The 22,395-nt window shown below is 38.1% G+C and overlaps 1 protein-coding gene across 5 annotated transcripts in view; it reads left to right on the top strand.

Annotated features, from left to right (window-relative positions):
- The window catches only part of PPARGC1A (PPARG coactivator 1 alpha), a 111,868-nt gene that overhangs the window by 57,786 nt on the left and 31,687 nt on the right, over positions 1-22,395 (top strand). For all 5 annotated transcript variants that reach the window (XM_037044946.1, XM_037044937.1, XM_037044952.1 and 2 more), the window contains exons 3-7: positions 11,910-12,104; positions 14,156-14,278; positions 15,141-15,345; positions 19,503-19,548; positions 19,658-19,731. In XM_037044946.1, coding sequence (XP_036900841.1) covers positions 11,910-12,104; positions 14,156-14,278; positions 15,141-15,345; positions 19,503-19,548; positions 19,658-19,731 — 643 coding nt within the window. The remainder of the gene's footprint in view (positions 1-11,909; positions 12,105-14,155; positions 14,279-15,140; positions 15,346-19,502; positions 19,549-19,657; positions 19,732-22,395) is intronic.

Genomic DNA, 22,395 nt, shown 5'->3' on the forward strand with positions numbered 1-22,395 from the left:
CATATGTACTCTGTAAATCTATATTTTATCTCTATATGTGGATATATTATACATTCTGTCCACTTCTCTCTATATATATCTACCATATTTTTTCATGTATAATGTGCACCTTTTTGCCCAAATTTTTGAGGGAAAAATAAGGATGTGCATTATACATGTAATAATTATATACCATGGGCATAATAATCCCATATATCATGCACACAGAAATGTGGGTACACATTATACATGACAAAATATGGTATACATGTATGTGCATTTATAGGAAGGGGCTCTTTTGTTTATTTTCTGCTATTCTTTCTCCCCCAAACTAAAATTAATTCCCTAGAAGACAAACTATAGCACCTAGTAGGCACTCAATCAATATGTGTAAGTAATAATATAACTATGTCTGTAAATGTGCAATAAATATGGTAGAGGTCTGCAAGTGCGTGCAGGAGTAAAGGGTGTGTCAAGTGCTGAATTCATAGTTCATCTTGGTGTGGATTTCAGGGAATTGCACCATGCCATAAGCCTGCGAGCAGCTAGTGATTATGTCAAGCCACGCCTTTAGTTTTTACACATCAACCCTAACAAGTAACAGGTACGCGATGGCCTTTATACAAATTGGAAGAATTTCTGAGCATTCATGTATTTAATAATTTTAATATGATACTTAAAATCTCTATATTGTGTAGGCTTCCTTTAAAAGGGAAAGCATGTTTTTCCATTTCCCTTTCATTTATTCAGATCTTGTCCCGATCTTGAAGTCTACTTTAACTTTTTCCTCCACTATGGGGTTATTTTCAACGAACCCGTATTATATTTCACTTATTTTTAATAAAATCTAGTGCATGAAAACAATTAATAGTATGATCATGGTGATAGTAATAATAGCAAACATACTCCTCACTCTACACCAGGCACTGATCTGCACTATTTACATGAATTAGTTCAGTTGACTTTTGAAATAACCTTACAGTGTAAATCTTATTATTATTGTAACACACTTCTCAGACATGCAATTGTAGACACAGGTAGGTTAGGTAAATTGCTGGAGGTCACACACCTTGTAGGAGATGAACTCTGTATCCAAACTTCAGGCATTCTAATTTCACAGTCTATATTGTGCCTCACTGCCACTTTCATAACAACATAGACATCTTATAAGGCTTTTACGACCTTTCTGAGTTGTGAAAAAATCTGAAGAAGTCTAGAGATGTTTAAGAATTCTGTGAAAGCATATAGAAGAGAAGTCTTGAGAATCTTTAAACATGGTCTGTGTAATCAAGTTGACCGCAAAACCAAAATGATCTTTATGATAATGATGGTGGTCAGAAAATGTTGAAGAAAGAAGAGAGTGATTGGCAATTGAAAGAATGAAATATCATACAATTAATCAAAAAGAAATTTACAAAGGTGATAAACAATGACCTGTAATCAATGAGGAAGCATTGACTGTGAAATATCTAAGCACATTCATATAAAATATAGCGGATAAGAATTCACACAGAAGAAATCAAAATGTTATTAATAACTATTAAAAGTTGTTAGAATTGCATGTGTTAGAAGGGATAAATCTAGCATACAGGAAATTATAAATTCCAATGTGATTTACACACTATTCAATAGCCAAAAAACAGCAACATTCCCAGACTTACATGATTATTAGAACCAGTTGGCTGTTTATCAAAACTTCAGAATCCTGGACTATTCCTCTAAAAATCAATTCTCAACTGGGGGCAGTTCTGCTTTCCGGCAATTATTTGGCAATATGTGTAGACATTTTTTGTCATCGTAATTGGGGAGGCGCTACTGGCATTTAATGGATAGAAGCCAGGGATGCTATAAAACATCTCCCAATGCACAGGACAACCCCCTACTGCAAAGAATTTTGTAGTCCAAAATGTCAATATTGCTGAAGTTGTAAAACTCTGATCTCGAGATTTTGATTTTGTATTCTGCAGGAGGGCCCAGAAATTTGTATTTCTGTCCAGGGATCCAGGTTGTTCTTACAAACCCTTTAAGAGCTTGACAATACAGTGTGAGTTGGATTTGTTTAAAAACATCCCATTGAAAAGGGCATGCTTAAAGTAGGCTTTCAGGTAGGGGTATAATCTAAACAAATGAAGGGGAAAGGGAGGAATATTCTAACAGAAGAACAAATCACTAACAGTAGGGCTAAAGTTAAGCTACACAGTAGCATTGGGTCAGTGATAAACAGTGAGAAACAATCTAAAAGCAACCTTCTCTTTGTATATGGAAGACCAATTCTGCTTCATGGGATGGGATTGAATGCCCCCCCTTAGTTTTTTATCTGATGATAATTAACTGATAAGAATATAGATTAGAGTAGTTGGTGTGTATGCCCATTTTACTATAATAATTTCTTTCATGAAATTCTAGAATATAAAGGGGGTGAGAATAAGATTTTAATTAGATCAATCTGATTTGATATCCAACTCTGCCTGCCTCTTGCTAGCCACATGAGTTTGAAGCTAATAATAGGGTTAATGGGTGGTTTAAATTAAATAGTACATGAAAAGAAATTAAGTCAGCAGTGCATAAGAAACATTCAATAGAGGTCAGCTGCTATTGACTATTTTGTAAGTTAAAATAACATTTATCTCTTATAATAGTTATTGACACTATTTAAATGAACAGAAAAAAAATGAAGTGGGGGTTTAAGGTGTTAATCATTATCTTTGTACTTTGTTTCTGCTAAAAAGGATTGAAAAATTCTGCTTCATCGAAATAAGTATTTGTGCCCTGGCTGGTATAGCTCAGTGGTTTAAGTGTGGACCTGCGAACTGAAGGGTCACTGGTTTGATTCCCAGTCAAGGCACATGCCTGGGTTGTGGACCAGGTCCCCAGTAGGGGGCATTCAAGAGGAAACCACACATTGATGTTTCTCTCCCTCTCTTTCTCCTTTTCTTCCCCTCTCTAAAAATAAATAAATAACATCTTTAAAAAAGGAATGAGTATTTGTAAGTGACTCTAGGTTTTTTGTTCTTTTTATTATTTTTATTTTAATTGTTGTTCAAGTACAGTTTTCTGTCCTTTATCCCCATCCCGGCCCACACCCCCCAGCCTTCCCTCCCTCCCTTCCATTTCCCTCTCCACCTTGTTATTGTCCATGTGTCCTTTATACTAGTTCCTGCAAACCCTTCCCCACTTCCCCTGAAATTCCCTCTCCTCTCCCCTCTGGTCACTCTCAGCCTGTTCTCAATTTCAGTGTCTTTGGTTATATTTTGCTTGCTTGCTTGTTTTGTTGATTAGATTCCTGTTAAAGGTGAGATCATATGGTATTTTTCACTGCCTGGCTTATTTCACTCAGCATAATGCTCTCCAGTTCCATCCATGCTGTCGCAAAGGGTAGGAGCTGCTTCTTTCTTTCTTTCTTTCTTTCTTTCTTTCTTTCTTTCTTTCTTTCTTTCTTTCTTTCTTCTTTCTTTCTTTTCTTTCTTTCTTTTTCTTTCTTTCTTTCTTTCTTTCTTCTGCATAGAATTCCATTGTGTAAATGTACCATAGTTTACTGATCAACAAACTATAGTGATTCTAGGTTTTAAACTGTTTCCCCTTTGTTCTCAATGTAGTGGTGGTCTGTAATGTGTTTGTAACATAATATATTTGAGCTTGTACATTGCTTTCTAAATAGAAACTCATTTCATTGGTGTATGAGTTCACTTATGTAAGTAGAGAATATATATTATATTCTATAATAATTATAGTCAATCCTTACTGTAACCGGGTGGCTGTTTTGGGTTCCATGGAACACAGTTTGAAAAAACTTCTGGTTAAAACTGTTATATATTTGCAGCGTGTAGATGAGTGTGTTACGCAGTGTGTAATGAAGAAGCTCACCCGAGTCCAGATAAATTACACCAATTGTTTTCTCTTGATTAGGGAGCCTGATGCATGGACAGAGATAGTAAGTTAGTCTGGCATGATTTTCTCTTCATAAATCGTCTTGGCTCTTTTGAGATATTAGCAAATTAAGTGCTTGATGATGCATTCTAGTGCTCTCCCAGACACCAGAGTTGGTGTGAGTAAATCTCCACATTTACAATATGCATCACAACCCCTCCCTTTATAAAAGGTGGACATTTTATTGACTTACAGATTTAGTGCCCTGGGACTAATTTCAGAATTAGCTCCACTGTAGTTGTTGCTGTTCATATTTACTTATTTCCTACTAAAAGTATATTGGCTGCTTGCCTGACCTATCAGCTGCTGTATGATAATGAATGCAAGCTAATTTTAAGTCGTAGCTTAAGGTTAACATCATTCAAGAAATAAATCTTCTGGAGGTGGAAAGACATGGGATGTACAAGGCAAACAGCAATGACAACAACAAAAGGAAAACAAAGTCACGTTAGATTCTTAGGACTGATTAGACTTTTTAGTTATTATCCTTCTTTGTTTTTATTAAGCAACTACCATATTCCAAGTGTCTTAATAGTGGTCAGACAGTTGTTACAGGACTTCTGTTTTAGATAGATCAGGCACAAATGTATACTGAGTAACAGAAATAAGTGTCAAAGGGAAAAATAAACCAGAATGGCAGATAGAATGTGCCTGGAATCGTTGGGAAGGTCCCACTGAGACCATTGCATTTGAGTAAATGAGGGGGTATAGGGGCAGGCCATGTGGCCATCTGGCAGAAGAACCTTCTAGTAAGGGGAAACAACAGGTGCAAAGACCTTGGGGTAGGAGAATGTAGAAGAACGCCTGACATTTTTGTCAGGAGAATGCCTGACATTTTTGTGCACTCGTGAAGAGGTCAGAGTGATTGGAAAGGATTCAGATGGATGAATGAAGGTGTTGACAGGGTGAGATGATATGGGTCTTAGTATAGGATAACCAACCATACATCTCAGTTAGCCTGTTATAGCCTGGATTAACCCCTGAGTGGTGGATTATCTGTAGTACACCCTGCCCCCACTCTCAGAGGTGTTCTGGCTTGGATGAGATTTTATATGGTGATCCTAGTCTAGTAGATCATTCTTAGAATTTTGGCTTTTACTCTTAGACATGTGGGAAGCTAAGTTTGGTCAAAAGAAGACCGAGATATGGCACAGGTTTGATCAGAATCATAAAGTGTTCTATGTTGAGATGGGGTAGCAAATGATAAAGGTGAAATCAGGAAATCTAGGTAGAAACATACAGGAGTGTCATTCTGGTCTGCACAGTGCAGCCAGAGTTGAGCTATTTCATTTGAGGCCGTGCAGCTCGCTACTGGTGCGCATGGAACCAGCAGCAATTCTGACTTCTGGTCTGGAGTTCTTTACATAGTGCCTGGTATCTCTCTTAGTTTAAACTTGAGGGAGTGTTTTGAGAAACAGACACGAGACATCTCTCTCTCCCTTGTTTTCCCTCCCTGCAATGGATCTTTTTGAGTGTATTAACCCTGATTTTCTTAGGTCTTTCACTTAAACCTCTGGTTTTACACTTCTAGCTCATATAACTTCAGAGTACTCAACCTTACATGTTCAGTACATGCTTTTTTTCTCATCAGTGTGCAACATAAGCTAATAATTTAGAATGGAACCTAAGTACAGATGGGAGCATACATTTCTGCATACTTAAAAAAGAGCATGATTTTTAACAGGAATCATATGGGCTTCCATAGGTCTAAATATATCTACGGAGAGAATTTCTCAGTCTTGCTTATATTTATTTCCACTTGATTCTTACTTTTTTATTTTTGTGGGAATTATGTTGTGTGTGTCATCATTGGTCTCCTCAGAGTAGATAAATTGAAGGAAGAACCCATGTGCTTATTTTACACTTATGCAGTCAACTACAGTTGACTATGTGAGACTACACTTAAAAAATTGAAATATATTTGCATAGATTCTAACTGTGCACTTGAGGTGCAAACTTGTGTGTGTCAGAAGGACACAGTATGTTCTGTATAGATACATTTATGTATATGATATTTTAAGTAGCCTATATGTCCATGGGGAGTTACCCAGATAGTGAAATTAAGTTCTGTATTCTTTCTACTAGACACTAAATCTGTAAAACTGTAAAATTCCAATGAATTTGGTATCCCCCAGGCAAATACTTGTCACATAAAGTGCTTAACTTAACTCTCCTGAGAGTAAAATAGGGGAATAAGCTAACTCTTTAGGCATTTGTTAGAAATAAGTAGATATAAAAGTATTTTTATAAGACATGTATGATGGAATGTGAGGTGGGCTTTATTATCTTGATTGTGTTTCTGTTGCACATATGTGCTTCAGATTTCTTGAGTCATTTTTAACCTAACTTCAGGTGTCTACCCCCCATTCAAAACCCTTTACTCCATATGCTAAACAAAGAGCTTGTGGGTTACTTTAGGGGCTTTTCCTATTGAATGAGCACAAATAGCAACTTAATGGCAGTGTTCTGTGGGGATTCTGTCCATTTTCTTTTGGAGTGTGAGGCGGTGGGCAGACGCCCTAGGAGACCATGCCCAGGTATAAGAAAAGCAAGAGAAACCACAGTGGATTACAGAGCATTCAAGGAGAAAAAGAAAAAAAAGAGGAACAGGAGAGGGACAGTTGTTTGAAAGTGGATATTCAAAATATTTAACAGCCTTTTCTGCAAAGGCCCAGACCACTGAGTGGACATGGGCAATAGACAATCAGTGACATGGTATCTGTTCTGCTTAAAATATTTTTTAAGCTGAAAACCTCAAATTCCATTTCAGTAGTCTAGTCTAAATTTTTATTCTTTATTTCATTTCAGGAAAATTTCTTTATTATGAATTCAGCTTCTTGCAAATCTTGAATCACACTATGTATATCCAAACCAAAATTTATACATCCAAATTTTTTTTGGCTTTTTGTGCATGAAACTGAGTACAGAATTTTATGTATGGACGTTCAGGAAAGGGACTCCTATAATCAATTGTATTCCTTATTTGAACCCCTGAATCTATCATAAAAGTTGCTTTCTCATTTATTTATTTCAACTCCTGGTGGGGTCTAGTGGAACAAATAATCCAAAACAGTGGACAATCCAAAAATGTCACTTGTATTTGGCATCAGAATACATTACCAGATGTTACTGTAGCAGATTTCCCTTCTTAATTAGGCCTCACTTAAAGTAGGAGTTAATTTTGTCTTCATTAGCTGCTTCCAAATCAGCTGGACGGGGCAAGGAGGAAGCCCAAGGCATGCTGGGTATTTGGGAGGAAGCTGGCCCAGTGCTAAAAGTTGGCGTTAGATTGTGCTCAAAGAATGAAATTTGAACATTGGTAATCAAGAGGATGGGCCTGTGCACTGGAAATGTTTATGGAGCACCTTCTTCAAGAATGCGTAGACCTTTATCCACTCTTTTTATCTGCCTATTAATCCTCAATGCAGAAAAATTCGGTAGTAGGAATTAGGCAGATAATAACCTGAAATTTTATATAGAAAAAAATAGAGGCACAGAGGTTAGGTGACCTCTCACACAGATTGATCCCTGAGTAAACAGTACCTAAGATACTGAAACTGATTAATGAGTGGTAAGAAGACCCCACTCTTTCCTTCTTATTGATGATTTGAATAATGAGGAAGCAAGAATTCTCCTGGCCTAATTCGCATTAAGAGAGCTAAGATAATGAAGCTGTGATTAAATGGCTATTAAACTATTTTTATCAAACAGAGATCAAGCAAGTGTGAGAATCTAGGGACACAGAGTGTAATTGCAATTCCTTAAGAGGTGGAAAAAATTACTATCATGAGCAGGGCATGGTCCTTACATAATGGCCTGCATTTAGAAATCTTGGGGACACCACATGTCGTTTTCACTCTGGGCTTCTCCCTCGGGTGTTGGTTAGCATTTCAAAGCCCCTCACCTCCTTCTTCACTTAGTGGATTTATTCGCTCTTTGTGTGCAGTTGGATGAGTCAAACGCACTGTTTGCCACAGGATGTGTAACCAGTTGGAAGATCCTTTTGCCAATTGCTCACAAAGGAAGAGAGCCTGGGTGTTTTATACTGTGTCCAAAATTTCAATTTTGAGGTGACTCTGGGCACCGGAAGGGGCAGGATGTACCTTCTGTTAATCGTGCCTTTTGGATTATAGCTCACGCTGCACAGGCCACGTGGGGACCCAGCAGTCCCAAAGAGCACTCATGAACCTTTGGATTGTGTTGACTGTTCTGAACTCTCATTTACTAAGGATATGACGTTGCTTTGGAGTTACTGCACATTGTAAATCTGGGTCGTTCATGTTCATGTATGCATATCATTGGTCTCTGGGAATTCTTTATACCTTGAGTAAGTCTTCGTTGACGTGCTGTCTTTATTCTTGGACAGCCCTTCGAGAATGAACAGTTACAGTCACACAGACCTCTCTTTGGGCTGGAAGAACAACAGCTTACTAGCATTGTGTAAGGAGAGCCCGAGGCTGGCCCCCACCGTGGGATATGCTGCTGGATGCCCCCGAGCTCAATGGCGGAGATGCCTGTTGGCCGGTTGGTGCCTTACTGCACCCTTCTGCTCCCCGCTGCGGAACTGAGCTCAGTCTGTGTAGCTGCATATCCCTCCCAGCCGGTGACCTGCTCTCTCCTTCTCACCTTGCTACTTTTCTCTTTAAAAACTTATTGGAGGCCAATAAGTTTATTTTTGTTAGAACAGCCATGTTCAGTATCTAGAAAGCAATAGCGGAGCTGAGGCTTTCTTGAAAGGTTATCTTGCAATGTCATTTTACTGACTAACGTGTTTCCATGACCTGTCGCTTGTGAATGGACATATATATATTCCTACACCAGTGGGCTTCATCTGCAATGATTTTGATTTATTTGCTTTGTAAAGTGGGACCAAAGCAATCATGGAAAGTGACATTAATTGTTTAACAGAGTTCTTTTTGTCACATCCATTGCCTTCTCGGGGGTGTTTGATTGTTGAAACTCATGTGAGCTAATCAAAATTGCCATGATTAGAAGCCATGTCCACTCAAGTTTGCATGTAGGAATATCTGTTGGGCTTCCACGGAAAAGTATGCTTGATATAGATCAGACTTTCCACCGCCACCCCGGCCCCGTTTTTCTATGGTTAAAGAAAACAGAGAATTTGAAATAATAACATTCTTTACTTCTTTGGTTCAAGAACAACTGTCCTAAAATATTAGGCCTTGGAGCACCTCTCAAAGTCATCTGTATATAGGGGTGATAACGAGAAGGTTTAAACCACTTCTGATGGACGCTGACTGTGAACAGTGATCAAAGCCCTACTGACCCACACTATTCCAACACCAGCCGCTCTACGGACGTACCCCGAGATGCACACAGTTCTAATCCTCCGTCCACAGCACTCTCCTCCTCCTTGTGGTTCCAGGAGAGAGGAGAATTAAAATAGGTGGTGGTTTAATCAGATCTTATAAATTAATTATAACATTATCAAGCTCCAGTGTTTCTGCCATTGTATTTGGTGTACATTCACCCTGGCTTATTAATGAAATTGGAAAAAACTAGTTAATAGAAGTGTTCTTTGTCATTTTGACTTGACTGGAATTATTGTAGTTTGTTTACACCAGGGATAAAACTAAGGCACTATTGTATTATGTGATTGAAAGCAAATAGAGACTTGTAATACTGCAGAAAAACCAAACACAACATTTAAATTAGGGTAAACAAAATTGCTCCTTTACTAGTAAATATTCTTGACTGTTTTTTTCTTGAGCAATTTTAAATTTGAAATAAGCTGTTGCAAAATTGGGGTACTTAGGAAAAAAATGTCCAATTGACTGAAAGTGTGCGTGTTTATGTGTGTGTCTGAGACATTTTCAAGATTCTCTTAATTAGATAGTATGGAGATATTTACATTGATGTAAATTTCATGACTTAGGGATATTTAAAATATTATATATTTCATTTAATTGTAATTTTTATTCAGATCAGTTTAATAACCTGGTTTGGTATTGTTGGTATGAGGTGAAATCTAAAAACAAAAAGAAGATTGGAATCTTCGGTTACCAAATCAGAATTCTGACTAGAAAATAAGGAAGTATCATTTCAGTGTCTTTATTATTAAAATTACATTGTCCAAAAGAACTGAGGGGGAAAGAAGGGTGTTCAGTGAGGTTTTATTATTGAATTAAGCAATTTGGATTTCAAGGAATTGGTCAGTTTATGGAAGGAAGCGGAACCATTTCGAAGTGAACATTCTATCCCTTCTGACTGGGCTTCACCTTGTGCATTAAAGTCCTAAAACTCTAGAGTCGTCACTCCACTCAGAACATCAAGTCCAGTCCAGTGGCGTGAGGGAGAAGCCATATGCAAAAAAATGCTGAGTGAAGTCTTCCGTGAATAGCAAAAAGCGCTTATTAGCCTCTTGAATCCAAAAAGAAAAAAAAAAAGAAGTCTGGATACTGATCAGTAATGAGGAAAAACAATTTTTTAATGTGAAAATAGAATGTACACATGATAAAGGCCTGCCTAATTTCTCTAGTAATACATTTTGATTTTCCGATTAGCTGTCTTATTCTGTGATTCTTGTAATTTTGTCAGGTCAATTAACTGGAGTTCGGTGCTGGAGAGAAAGGCAGTTTGGGCCCCACTGGCTTCTTTAGATGTCAGCAGCTTTGCTGCATTTTGTAATGGAACCTATCTGAGATAATTTAGCTATTGTTAGGGTCATAGCATACCGAACTTTTTAAAAACGTTCAAATTGGACAACGTGAAGTGCTGAAAGAAGGGGAAAAGTAATAAACACAACATATATTCTATGCCGTAAATGCAGACCAATGAATTATTCAGCAAGCAATCAATAACTACACCCATACCCTGTGCCCAGCATTGGTTGCTTAGGTACATGAATATGACACATTGCCCTATAAAAATGGTACATACGCTACGGTTTGGGAGATCTTGAAAGTACTGAACTCAATATTATTTTTTATAACACACTGTTTGCAGGTTCTTCCCTTCCACTGTAGTGGAAGGTCTGAGTTTTATCTTGTTTCTTTTTGTACCTTCAACACCTAACATGGTCTTGACATAGATGAAATGTTCGAAAATATTTGTGCAGTGAATAAGTGAACATTACCTTTCCAAGAGTGTGTTGGTGGGAATGAATGTGGGAAGATGAGTTAGAGTCTGTTTGGAGGAGCCCCCATTAGAAATAAGTTTGCACAAGAATTGTACCCCTGGCCTCAAGAAATGAACACCTTTAAAAGATGTTACAAAGTAAGACTGTACTTAGTGATGGGACAGAGAGAGAGGACTCAGGGTAGTTCCAGAGTTTAGGTCTGAAGAACTGTTCCCCAAACGTGAGAAGTCAAGAGAAACAGTAACTTTGTCATGAATGGTCCTAAGTTGGGGTTTTGGAGATGAGGGAGCTATTCTCAGGTAGAAATGTCCAGGATACAGTGACAGATTTACAACCAAAGTTGGGAGAGATGTTAGGGGAAAAATATGTAAAATATGAAGGGTTCAGTGATGACATTATGATTGAAATCATCAAAGTGTAGGGCTTCTCCTGGTATACTTTTGGTTTCTGGTGCTGTTTATAGTGTTCCACGCATGTCGGCAGGTAGGTTGTGGAGATTGAAATGTGTATGTGAACGTGACGTGGATGACGGTTAAAATTCTCTCAGGCCCTGCAACTCTCTAACTCGCCTCTTAATTAGGGAAACAAGACACAGACATGTGGAAATGACTGTGGACAAGACACAATTGTATACAGCCATATTACGCACTGACATAATACCTTGCTAAGTTGGACAGCTGGACAATCAGAAGTTGGTACAGTAGAGGTACTAATTAATTGTGTGCTTCAGACCGAAACTGAATTCAGAGTTTGAGGAAGACACGATCTTTGTGTGCTGGCATGGACATTCAAATTTCAGGTCCCATTCCCTCATTTGGCTAAACGTGTTCAGTCTACGCTCTTAATAGTGTGACCCGTCTCCCAACGTCCACTCACATCTTCTTCTGTTTTTCTGTTTTTGCAGAAGATAGATGAAGAAAATGAGGCGAACTTGCTAGCAGTCCTCACAGAGACACTGGACAGCCTCCCTGTGGATGAAGACGGATTGCCCTCATTTGATGCGCTGACAGATGGAGATGTGACCACTGAGAATGAGGCTAGTCCTTCCTCCATGCCTGACGGCACCCCTCCGCCTCAGGAGGCCGAAGAGCCGTCTCTAGTAAGAACCCTTCCTACTGTTTAACAGCAATTGGAGTTGCCTCTGGCTACCCGCTGCATGGGTATGATGCAGTAACAATAAGGTCTGGATTTTTAATTGAGACTGATGCAGAAAGAATCCCCCAGCACCCTCGAAACTGCATGTTCTGTGATTCTGTGTTTACTACTATTGATAATAGAGCCTTCATGTCATCTTACTGCATTTTTAGAACTGTTGTGCCTATGAGTGTGTGTTTACTTCCTAGCATTATTTATGTTCATAGTAGAAATTTAGAAAATGTGGACAACCAAAAAATTAGACTAAAAATTCACCTATAATTTCTAATAACTTGTAATATGCAAATGATTGCAATCTCTTTTGTTAAGATATATCATCGCCAAGTTTGTGAGTTTTAAATGTGCTCATTATTTTTAATGGTTGTATAGTATTTAATTATTTGAAGGTGTCCTGATGTATTAAGCAATCCCTACGGTTTGGATATTTAGTCTTTCCCCCCAACTTTTTACTATCATAAATTGTATTATAATTGACATATTTGTAGTTCTATTCTTATGCATAAAATTCTAGAAATAGAAGGTATATCAAGGGTTTGTGATATTTTAAGGATTTGCATCCATAATTCTTAAGATGATTGAAAAACAATAGTACATTTGTAACCAAAGTTACACAAATTTATGGTAAGGAACGAAGAGTGAATTTGTTGGGAATGAAGGGTGAATTTTCTTTTCAGTGCAGTGCTTGACCAGAATTTTATTAGTTCTGAGACAAGGGTTTACCTTCTCATCTGTGGTAACCATTTGTCATTTGCTGTAAATCTGATATGAGAACATACTATGTAAGTTACAGAATACCATCCTCCAAACTTTACTAATGTGCTTTGACATGCCATTTAGAGGTTGTTTCTACTCATTTCTAAATTTTTAAATGTTAAAAGCACTGCATGTAAACAGATGGAGACCCTATTTGAATGTCTTGCCTTCTGAGAATTCTAGTCCAGGAGAAAATATCTCATAAATGATTGTTATTTATTCCCCAATTTCTCCAATTTTCAGTATAGTTGACTTTGCTGTCTAGGACTCCACTTTTGTAGCATTGATACCAGATGATTTTCATTCACACAACTGGTTCAGCTGGGAGGTGTTGTTGACCTAGAGTCATACTATGAAGCCCAAGCAGGGACGTCCTGGAAGGCCCTCAACTCAACCAAAGGAGCAGAGGCCAAGAGGCAGTCAATGCTTTGCCTGGACCAGAATCCACATCTCCGGACTCTGGCTACTCACACATCTTCTTCAGTGATAGCCACTCTTTTATCCAAACGTCCTTTGAATCAGTGAAGTGGTGCACTTGACTGTGCAACTTGCTTCTAAACATCACAGGATCTTTCCTTCATTGCCACTTGGTTAATTTGGGTCATTGAGGGGAAAATGTCTATATATTCCATCCCCACTCCCCAAGTCCTCATTGAGCAAGGCGGTTTTTCTCACCTAGTAGTGATTCAGAAATCCTTTTAGGAAGACCCTTTTGCCTTCTTTTTTTTTTAAATCTTTTTTTTTTTTAAGATTTTGTTTATTTATCTTTAGAGGGGAAGGGAAGGAGAGAGGGAGAGAAACATCAATGTATGGTTGCCTTTCGCGCGTCCCCTGCTGGGAGTTGGCCTGCAGGGAACTGGCTTGCAATCCAGGCATGTGCCCTGACTGAGAATCGAACCGCGATCGTCTGAGTCGCAGGCCCGCGCTCAATCCACTGAGCTACACCAGCCAGGGCCTTGCCTTCTTTTGTGTAAAAGAAAAATTTAGGTAGTAATACTAAGTTTCAACTATAGAAAAAGGAAATCCTTTCACAGTTGGTGGTGTGATGCCAAACTTTTTCTTTCTTATTAAAAATGCATTTTTGTTAGTGCTTTTGTGGTAAGGTGTGATGCAATGAAAGAGTGATAGAATTACTTTTTATAGTTAAAATTAATTAATTTTAAGGTTAAAATATTAGTAACATTCGAATTCTTAGATGACTTATAATTTTCTTGCCTTTCCCCTTCTCTGATATTTTTCTAGCTCAAGAAGCTCTTACTGGCACCAGCCAACACTCAGCTAAGTTATAATGAATGCAGTGGTCTCAGTGCCCAGAACCATGCAAACCATAATCACAGGATCAGAACAAACCCTGCAGTTGTTAAGGTACAAAAGTAAACTTCTTAATACAGGAGGGGAAGTAACAAAGGGTTTTTGCTTGAAGCTATCAAACAAATCGGAGTTTTACTTATACGCGTTCACTCTGCTGGGATCCTGCAGCTGCTTCAGGATGGTAACACTGATTTTGAAATGAGTTTTCAAACGCAGCACGCTCACTCATTTAAACCAGGAAGAGTTCATTTGTCTTTGGACAATGGGAATGGAGGGTCCTCCGTCTGTTACTCCTTGCCCACTTTGTTAATAACGCGCAGCAATGCAGGACTACACTTTAACTGGCTGATAGGCTGGTATTATCTGTAAGTGACTTTAAGATGCAGGATTGCCATTTTGCCAGCTGTCTAACCTGAGAAAGATTGCTCCAGAATCACCGTGAAAGATCTATTTCTGCCATTAATTGGGTGGAATGCTGGCAATGACATAATTCGGTTAGCGGGCTGTATTCAACAATGTTTGTCTTGCCATTCACTGTGAGTGAAAAGGGAGCGTTCAGGGGTACTTAAGAGAATTGTGAATACTGGGCTCTAGCAATCAGTAGCAAATTAAGGTTTAAACCAGCTTATTTTTTTTTTATTCACAGTAAAGGCGCTATAGGGTCTTGTTAGTTACATGTTGCTGAGTAAGAACATTGAAATGTAGGAGAAATGAAATAAAAAGCTGCATAAATGTCATTTAGGAGTTTTAAATGTAATTTTCTTCCCTTGTTCTGCAAACAATTATTCACAGCTCATAGATCCAGTACACTTAGACTGAACACTTCACTGAAAATCTCATCTCTTCAGAAAACCTATATCCATTCTGCTAAGGTTCGGTTCACTAATTTCAGCCTTCTTTACGCCTTGTTTTTAAGACCGAGAATTCATGGAGCAATAAAGCAAAGAGCATTTGTCAACAACAGAAGCCACAGAGACGTCCCTGCTCCGAGCTTCTCAAGTATCTGACCACAAACGATGACCCTCCTCACACCAAACCCGCAGAGACCAGGAATAGCAGCAGAGACAAATGCACCTCCAAAAAGAAGTCCCACACACAACCGCAGTCGCAGCATTTACAAGGTAGGCTGGGGACTGAAGCACACACTGTGAGTGAGGGCTCAGAAGGCAAAGGCTACAGGTACCGGGCTGATGATGCCCAGGTTTGGGGCTTCCGTTCCCATGGTGTCTCTCTGGATAGACAATTCAGCACTCCAGTATAGATGGGGGGAAAAAATCCTTCCTTGGACACAGGTTGAACATATCCTATTTAGCTGATATGCAGCCCGACTCACAGTCACCAAATGGCACCTGAAATGTCAGCTGGATGGAGAGGGGGTGACAAAGTAGGGAGCATTGTAGCCTCAGAGAGCATTTCCCATGAACTCCGAAATGCTGAGAAAACTGAAGTTCTCAGCAAGCTGGGCTAGGCAATTCATTACAGAGCTTTCATTTTTCCCCCCTTTCAATAATAGAACAAATAAGGTGTTGTTGTGTGCTGTGTATATACATTAAGGAACTGTAAATAACAAGTATGCAGCATCTTGTGATTAAGTGCATTTCTCCCCCGCCCCCTTTTTTTAAAAGAGTACCTGTTGGGCTCATAGATTTTATTTTGTAAATAAGGATTTGGGAATTCCTAGAATGTTTCAAATTTGTGGTCTCTCTTAAAAAACCCTGACTGGATTAAAGGAAACATCTAAGTTGATCTTTTATTATCCATCCCTCTATGTTACTAGAAGGCTGACACCTCTGAGGCAGATCGGGTGGTTTGGGGAAAACCTCTCTTGGCAGAGATCATTTTCTTTCATTTTGGCTCCTTCTCTCGAGATAGTCTAGTTTTAGAGGCCTAAAAAGAACTTATTGAAAGTTACTGTTGCTTTAAAATATTCCAGTTTCCAAGTGCACTTGACCTTTACCCCTGTAATGGAAGTAGGCATATTCTAGTAGAGCATGTGTAAACACCCACCTTCTTCTCCTTTTGTTTCCCCAACTTCCCCGTCCAGCTGCGGAGCGGTAGCCCCTCAGCCATGTTTTCAGCCATGATTATTTTGCAAAGGTATGCTGTCGCTGCTGCTTTTCAAAAATGTTTTCTCTCCCAGTGTTGTGACTCTTCCCGTCTCATCCCCACCTCACCATAAACCCAGCATTTTCAGGAGCTTTCCTTTCATGTTTTAAATTGGCTCCCAGTTAGGTTACCTGTTCCTTTCTGTCAGTTCAGGGAAATAGAAACGTATTTATCGAAAGGAGCCAAATTCTCTCAGCTTGTTTGGCCCCGATCAGCTTCTCACTCAGTCTCTGGGAGAGTTTTCCCCAGAGCAGAATCAGCGGTGCTGGGGGCAGGGGTGGGGGAGTGAGGAGGGCGGGTGGCAAGGTGGGGGTGGGACTCCTGGCTGTTGAAGGCCTCAGGTGAAGGGAAGCCCGAGGGGCTCACTCTCCACCCCCTGCTAGTCACGGGCCATTTTCTGGAGCTGAATGTGAAGTCCGAGCCCCACGAAGCCTTGTAGTCAGTGAACCCAGCCTAGCGGCCTTTATAAAGATCTTTAAAAAAATTTTAATTGGTCCTTTTGGATTTTGAGGTTCTTTTTTTTATTTTTAAATTTGCTTACCACTAAATATTAATGTAAAGTGTTACAAATGATGGCCATGAGGAATCCAATTGGAAGGAATATTCTTTAGAACAGGAGACATGCTCTTTCTTTTAAAGGTATATGTCGTATGTGTGGTGCAGCATAAAAGCCCCGGAATAATCCCTTTTGACAAATATATATATATCTTGTAGTTATTAAAGGCCTAAACGAAAATAAACATGACTGGCTGTTAACAGCCAACAGGAAATAAATGCTCAGCTTCAGGGATTATTTAAATTATTATTGAAGATTTGAAAATAAAAACCGTGTCAACTATTGGAGGTGATAACTGAGGTCACCTTTCTTAACGTGTTATCATTTTTTCCTTGTGAACCTCCTGCATGCTTTTTGTAACATTATGGGGTCAGGTTCTTTTAAGTCCCTTGGATAATGGTCTGGTCCTTGGCATAGCTTGTTGTCCCACTTACTCACTTATTCATTCATTTGCTAATATATTCATTCATCAAAAATATCATGATCTACCAAAAAAAGATGACTTCCCGCCCTCGAGGATCGTAGAGTCTCTGGTTTGCCAGTCATTGTCACAGTGTGGGTTAAACTTGGAGTGGCCCAAACCAATGTTCCTTTAGTGATGGCTTTTGTGAGCCTGGGCAGGTTGGAGGGTTAGAATCTGTGTATGGTTTGAGTTTTGCCCTTCTTATGGCCCTCATTTCCTGTTTACCTTTGGTCCCGTTAAATATGGCTACTGCCAATCCCTCTTTTTCCATGGCGTTTGGCCTTACCTGTACCCAAATATCAGAATTTTGGGGGTCTTCCTTTGAGCACTCCAGACAGCCTACTGGACACCTTGAAAACTGGAATTCTAGTGACTGATATTCAGTGTACATTTATGTTGTGAGATAGTACATGGTTCATATCTGGTGACATTTCTATAGAACCTGTATACATTATCTTAATTATTAGTTGAGTACTATAAAATTGGGTAACATTTTTCATAAGGTGCTCTTTTTGAAAGGCTCATTATAACAGACATAGTAAAAAATTAATGTAAAATGAGTTTATTTATCTGTATATATGAAAAAGCCAATCAGTCAATGTTTCTAATTTGTAGAAGACAGCATGAGCTCCGGATTTCTGAATGCACATTGGAGAGATGATAAACCATTCCATTGTTTAAAAACTAAATCTAAATCTACAAACTAAATATGTAAACACTATTTATCCAAGTAAAGTACCTAATTTCAGCTTAATTTGGATGTAAATAATATTTTTACATTTCAAAAGACCTTAATTACTGGGGTTGATTCATTTACTTTAGTATCTATTGGTTGCTGTTCCTTTTGATAATTAGGAGAAAGAAAACGTTCTGGACCAACTCTGCCAGTAACTAGTTTTATGGTTCTGGCAATATCATTTAGCATTTCTTTTTTTTTTTTTAAGATTTTATTTATTTATATTAGAGGGTAGGGAAGGAGAGAGAGAGAGAGAGAGAGAAATATCAATGTATGGTTGCCTCTCATTTGCCCCCTGCTGGGAACCGGGAACTGGCCTGCAACCCAGGAATGTGCCCTGACTGGGAATCGAACCTCGATCATGTGGTTCATAGGCCCGAGCTCAATCCACTGAGCTACACCAGCCAGGGTCATTTAGCATTTCAAAAGATTTTTTTCAGGGTTTTCACCCATAAAATAAGGAAGTTTATTTTAAAGACTTTTTTGATTTCAGTTCCATGGTTTTCATTGCATAAAGGCCTATCTCTTGACCTTTTGAAAGCAGTTATTTTACTAAGAAAAAAATTGACATATGTATAAATATATCTTTGTAGATAAGCATATGTACATAATATGTAGATATATACCCCAAGGGCACTTTTCATCATGTTTTCCCCTCCTTCTGATGAAAATACAACACTGCTGAAGAGAAGCAATAGAATTTTTTGAGTTAGAAGAAGAGTCTCATTTCACCCTTCATAGTTGGGAAGTGCCTTCCGCAGGAGGTAAAATTTAGGAAGCAAAAAAGGAAGTAGATGATCTCTCTTTGAAAATCCATGGGCCTCTCAGCTGATAAACATACTTTACTTGTCTGTTCAAATTTGGGGGTCTGAACCCTTTTCCAACTGCCTGGGTCAATGTACACAACTTGCCATACCTCACAATTAATTTTTAGTGAGTGGAATGATTATTGTGTGAGCTTTGGCCTTATACAGATACCTAGTCTCAGGCTAGACATAAAATTATGCATTTTAGGGGGAAAATCAACTGAATATTCATAACGTTCTGTTGTCTTATAGTTACTCTGCTCTTTTCTTATCTAAACAAACCATGTACTGTATTCCAAATTAAAGTAGAAAACATTATTTCTCTCTGATGGTATGATGCAAATGTTGTATCCTTAACAGGGAAGGCAACATTTTTTTTTAATTTCTATTTTTGTATGCTTTTTGAATGATAGTTTCCTGATGCAAATGTTGTGTGGAATTTTTCTTTAGCATAATGGACTGTTGTCTGACTTTGAGCCAATATTTAGAGATTTCCTTACTTTTGTTTTCCATTTTTCAGTTTCCAACATGACTGTTGTAGAAAGAAAACAAATATAAAAACAAAACCCCACTCAATATTTCATAATTAGTTTTCTTTTTTTTTCCTTTAGCCAAACCAACAACTTTATCGCTTCCTCTGACCCCAGAGTCACCAAAGTAAGTATTAAGAAACGTAACCGTTTTCAGAAAGGGAAGGGGGTTCTAATACATTTGGCTACAGCAACTCCATTTCAGTTTGTTTTTATAAATGTGCCATATCTTCCAGTGACCCCAAGGGTTCCCCATTTGAGAACAAGACTATTGAACGAACCTTAAGTGTGGAACTCTCTGGAACTGCAGGTGAGTCTTATATTTCACTGGGAATTGTGTGGATGTGTGTGTATGAAATATATATTACATAGGAGAGTGTTCCCCTTATGTGATTCATGAAATTAGTAGAGAACAAGCAACATTTGGATATGAAGTTATCTACTTGTATTTCTAGTTGTTTATTTTTTTTCAATGAGAAGGGATTTATTATGGGTCGGACTTGAGGCAGAGTCTCTGACATGTACGAGGTAGAGCAAAAGTAGGTTTACAGCTGCGAGAATGTGAAACAGAGTCTATTCTCGTATTATCTATTTATTATTGTATTATTTTCCAGACAAACAACTGTAAACCTCCTTTTGCCCCACCGTGTATATATGTTACTGTTATAGATCCTCAAGTAACCCTATTTTAGATGAAGACACCAAAACTTGAGGAGGGGGAGAAACAAACATTTATTGATCTCCCACTCAGTAAGTGTGCCAGGCATGTGCATGGGCTTTTGGCTAATTTCACAAAACCTCATAAGGATGGTGGTAATTTTCTCATTCTTAAGATGAGGAAATATGTTTCAGAGATTTAAGTAACTTGCCCAAGATCAAGAGCTAGAAAGCCAGGAGCAATGGTTTGCAGCCGGGTTTACTCCTCCCGATGCTTCTCTTGGAATGTTTTCTCACTGTCCGGTGCACCTAACAGTGTAATGCTCTTCTCTGTATGTTACCATTTTAATATCTTTTCAGCCAAGGAGAAAAATGAAAATATGCCCCCTCACCAATACAAAACGTTCTTATATATATTTTAAAGAAGAGCTATTTTCTCCACCATTTGGACTTCTGAACTCATTTAGCCAGTCTTGACTTCACACACTGAAGAGGAAGGAGCACTAAAAACTTGGACTGACCTCTGAGAAACGTCCCAAAGCAGAGTTCCAAAGCCGGTTTCTGAGTTGGTTGTAAATGGTGTCTTTGCACAAGTCCTTTAAGCTTAGGTCCTTGAACCCCAGCAGAAAGTGAATCTCAGGATGTCTGAACAAGAAGTTCCTTGGCTTTGGCCATTGCTGATAAGGGTAAAGGAACAGTAAGTTAAACAAGATGCTTTCAGCCAGAACCGTGGTGCCTGCACACACTGTGGCCATTGTCGCTAAGTTTAATTTCACACTTTGAGTTTGCTAAATTACCTTCTTATGAAAGGTCTATTGCATGATTGCATGATTTGGTAAAGCAGTAGAGTAGTTAATTTCATGGTATTTATATATGTTTTATATGTGTATATATGTAGACTCATATACACACATATATACCCATATATCTTTATATGCATATATGCATATACACACATATATTTGCTTATAAGCATATACATAGTTTAAATAATCATTTACATATATGATCATAAGTTACTTGTGGGTGTATATATTATATGCAGTAGAGACCTTTACATCTGACCAATGAGAATGAGTATTTGGTGGGTTTATCTAAAAAGTTGATTAAAGTATACACTGTTTGTCATTTTCCTTTTGCTTAAAACATAAATATACACTAAATATACACTAAATATACACTAAAATATAACATTTTTGGTAAAAGACAGATCTTTACTTTGAGCTTAAGTGTGCTGACTGGGATTTATTCATCTTTTTTGGCACAAACCTCACTGACTGCATTACAGATGAGCGCACTTTTTGTTTCTCACTCTTTGAAAGAAACATTTTAAACATTTGTGTGGTAGTGTGAGTAAAGGATCATTCTAGAGTTTGATGCTTTTTGTGGAAACTGTACCGTAATTCCCATGTTTCCTCAACATTTCCCATTAGCACTCATCTGCAACTAAATTGGTGGCCCTTCTTTGAGTCTTTATTCGGTCCTTTTATTGAAACAACATTTTTTCTTACTGATATTTTTATTAATTTACATAATATTTTATTCTCTTACATAATTGTAGTCACCAATATAGTGGACATTGACCGGTTTGGAAAAATGCCCTACTGTGACTTACAGAAACAAGTTAACTGAAAGGAATGTGTTAACTAGGAATGTTCAGAATGTTGTGTTTGTCAGTCACTTGTTCTATCAGTCAGTTTAGAGAAGACTAAGAAAGCCTCCATGGTTATGGTAAAACTAAGCTTTGTTTTAAAAAAACACTTTTTACTGCTCTATGATTATAAGTAATGAAGTTTACTGTGAAAATGTCAGTACTATCAGCTGGTAGAGAAATTATTCAGAGTTCTAAGATGCAAAGATATTTATACCATTGTTTTCTATAGATATTTTAATATATCTGTGATCATTTTGTACATATATATATATGCATATATATATATAATTTTGCATCTAGATTTTTTTCCATTAACATTTTAAAAAGGAATTTTGTATTATCATGACCCTTTATTATTAGGCTTTTAGAATACTGTGTAACCTTTGTTTGAGTAGGTATGTCTAAATTTACTTATTCGTACTCCTACTGTTACAGGTTTAGGTTGTTACCAATTTGAAATAGCGTTGCAGGGGAAATCTTCATTCATAAACTTTTTATTGTTTTTCTCAAAATAAATTTCTAGAAGTTATTCATACTGAATACAAGGCCATGACTATCTCGGGGGCTTTGTGATGTATCTTGCCACACTGCTTTCCAAAAGGGGTGTTTCCATTTGTAGCTCTAGCAGTACTCTGTGGGGATACTTGCTTTATTGCAGCCTTG

Source organism: Sturnira hondurensis, unplaced genomic scaffold (genome assembly GCF_014824575.4).
Source record: "Sturnira hondurensis isolate 20B ecotype Veracruz unplaced genomic scaffold, ASM1482457v3 Scaffold0000780, whole genome shotgun sequence".
Classification (NCBI taxonomy): domain Eukaryota; kingdom Metazoa; phylum Chordata; class Mammalia; order Chiroptera; family Phyllostomidae; genus Sturnira; species Sturnira hondurensis.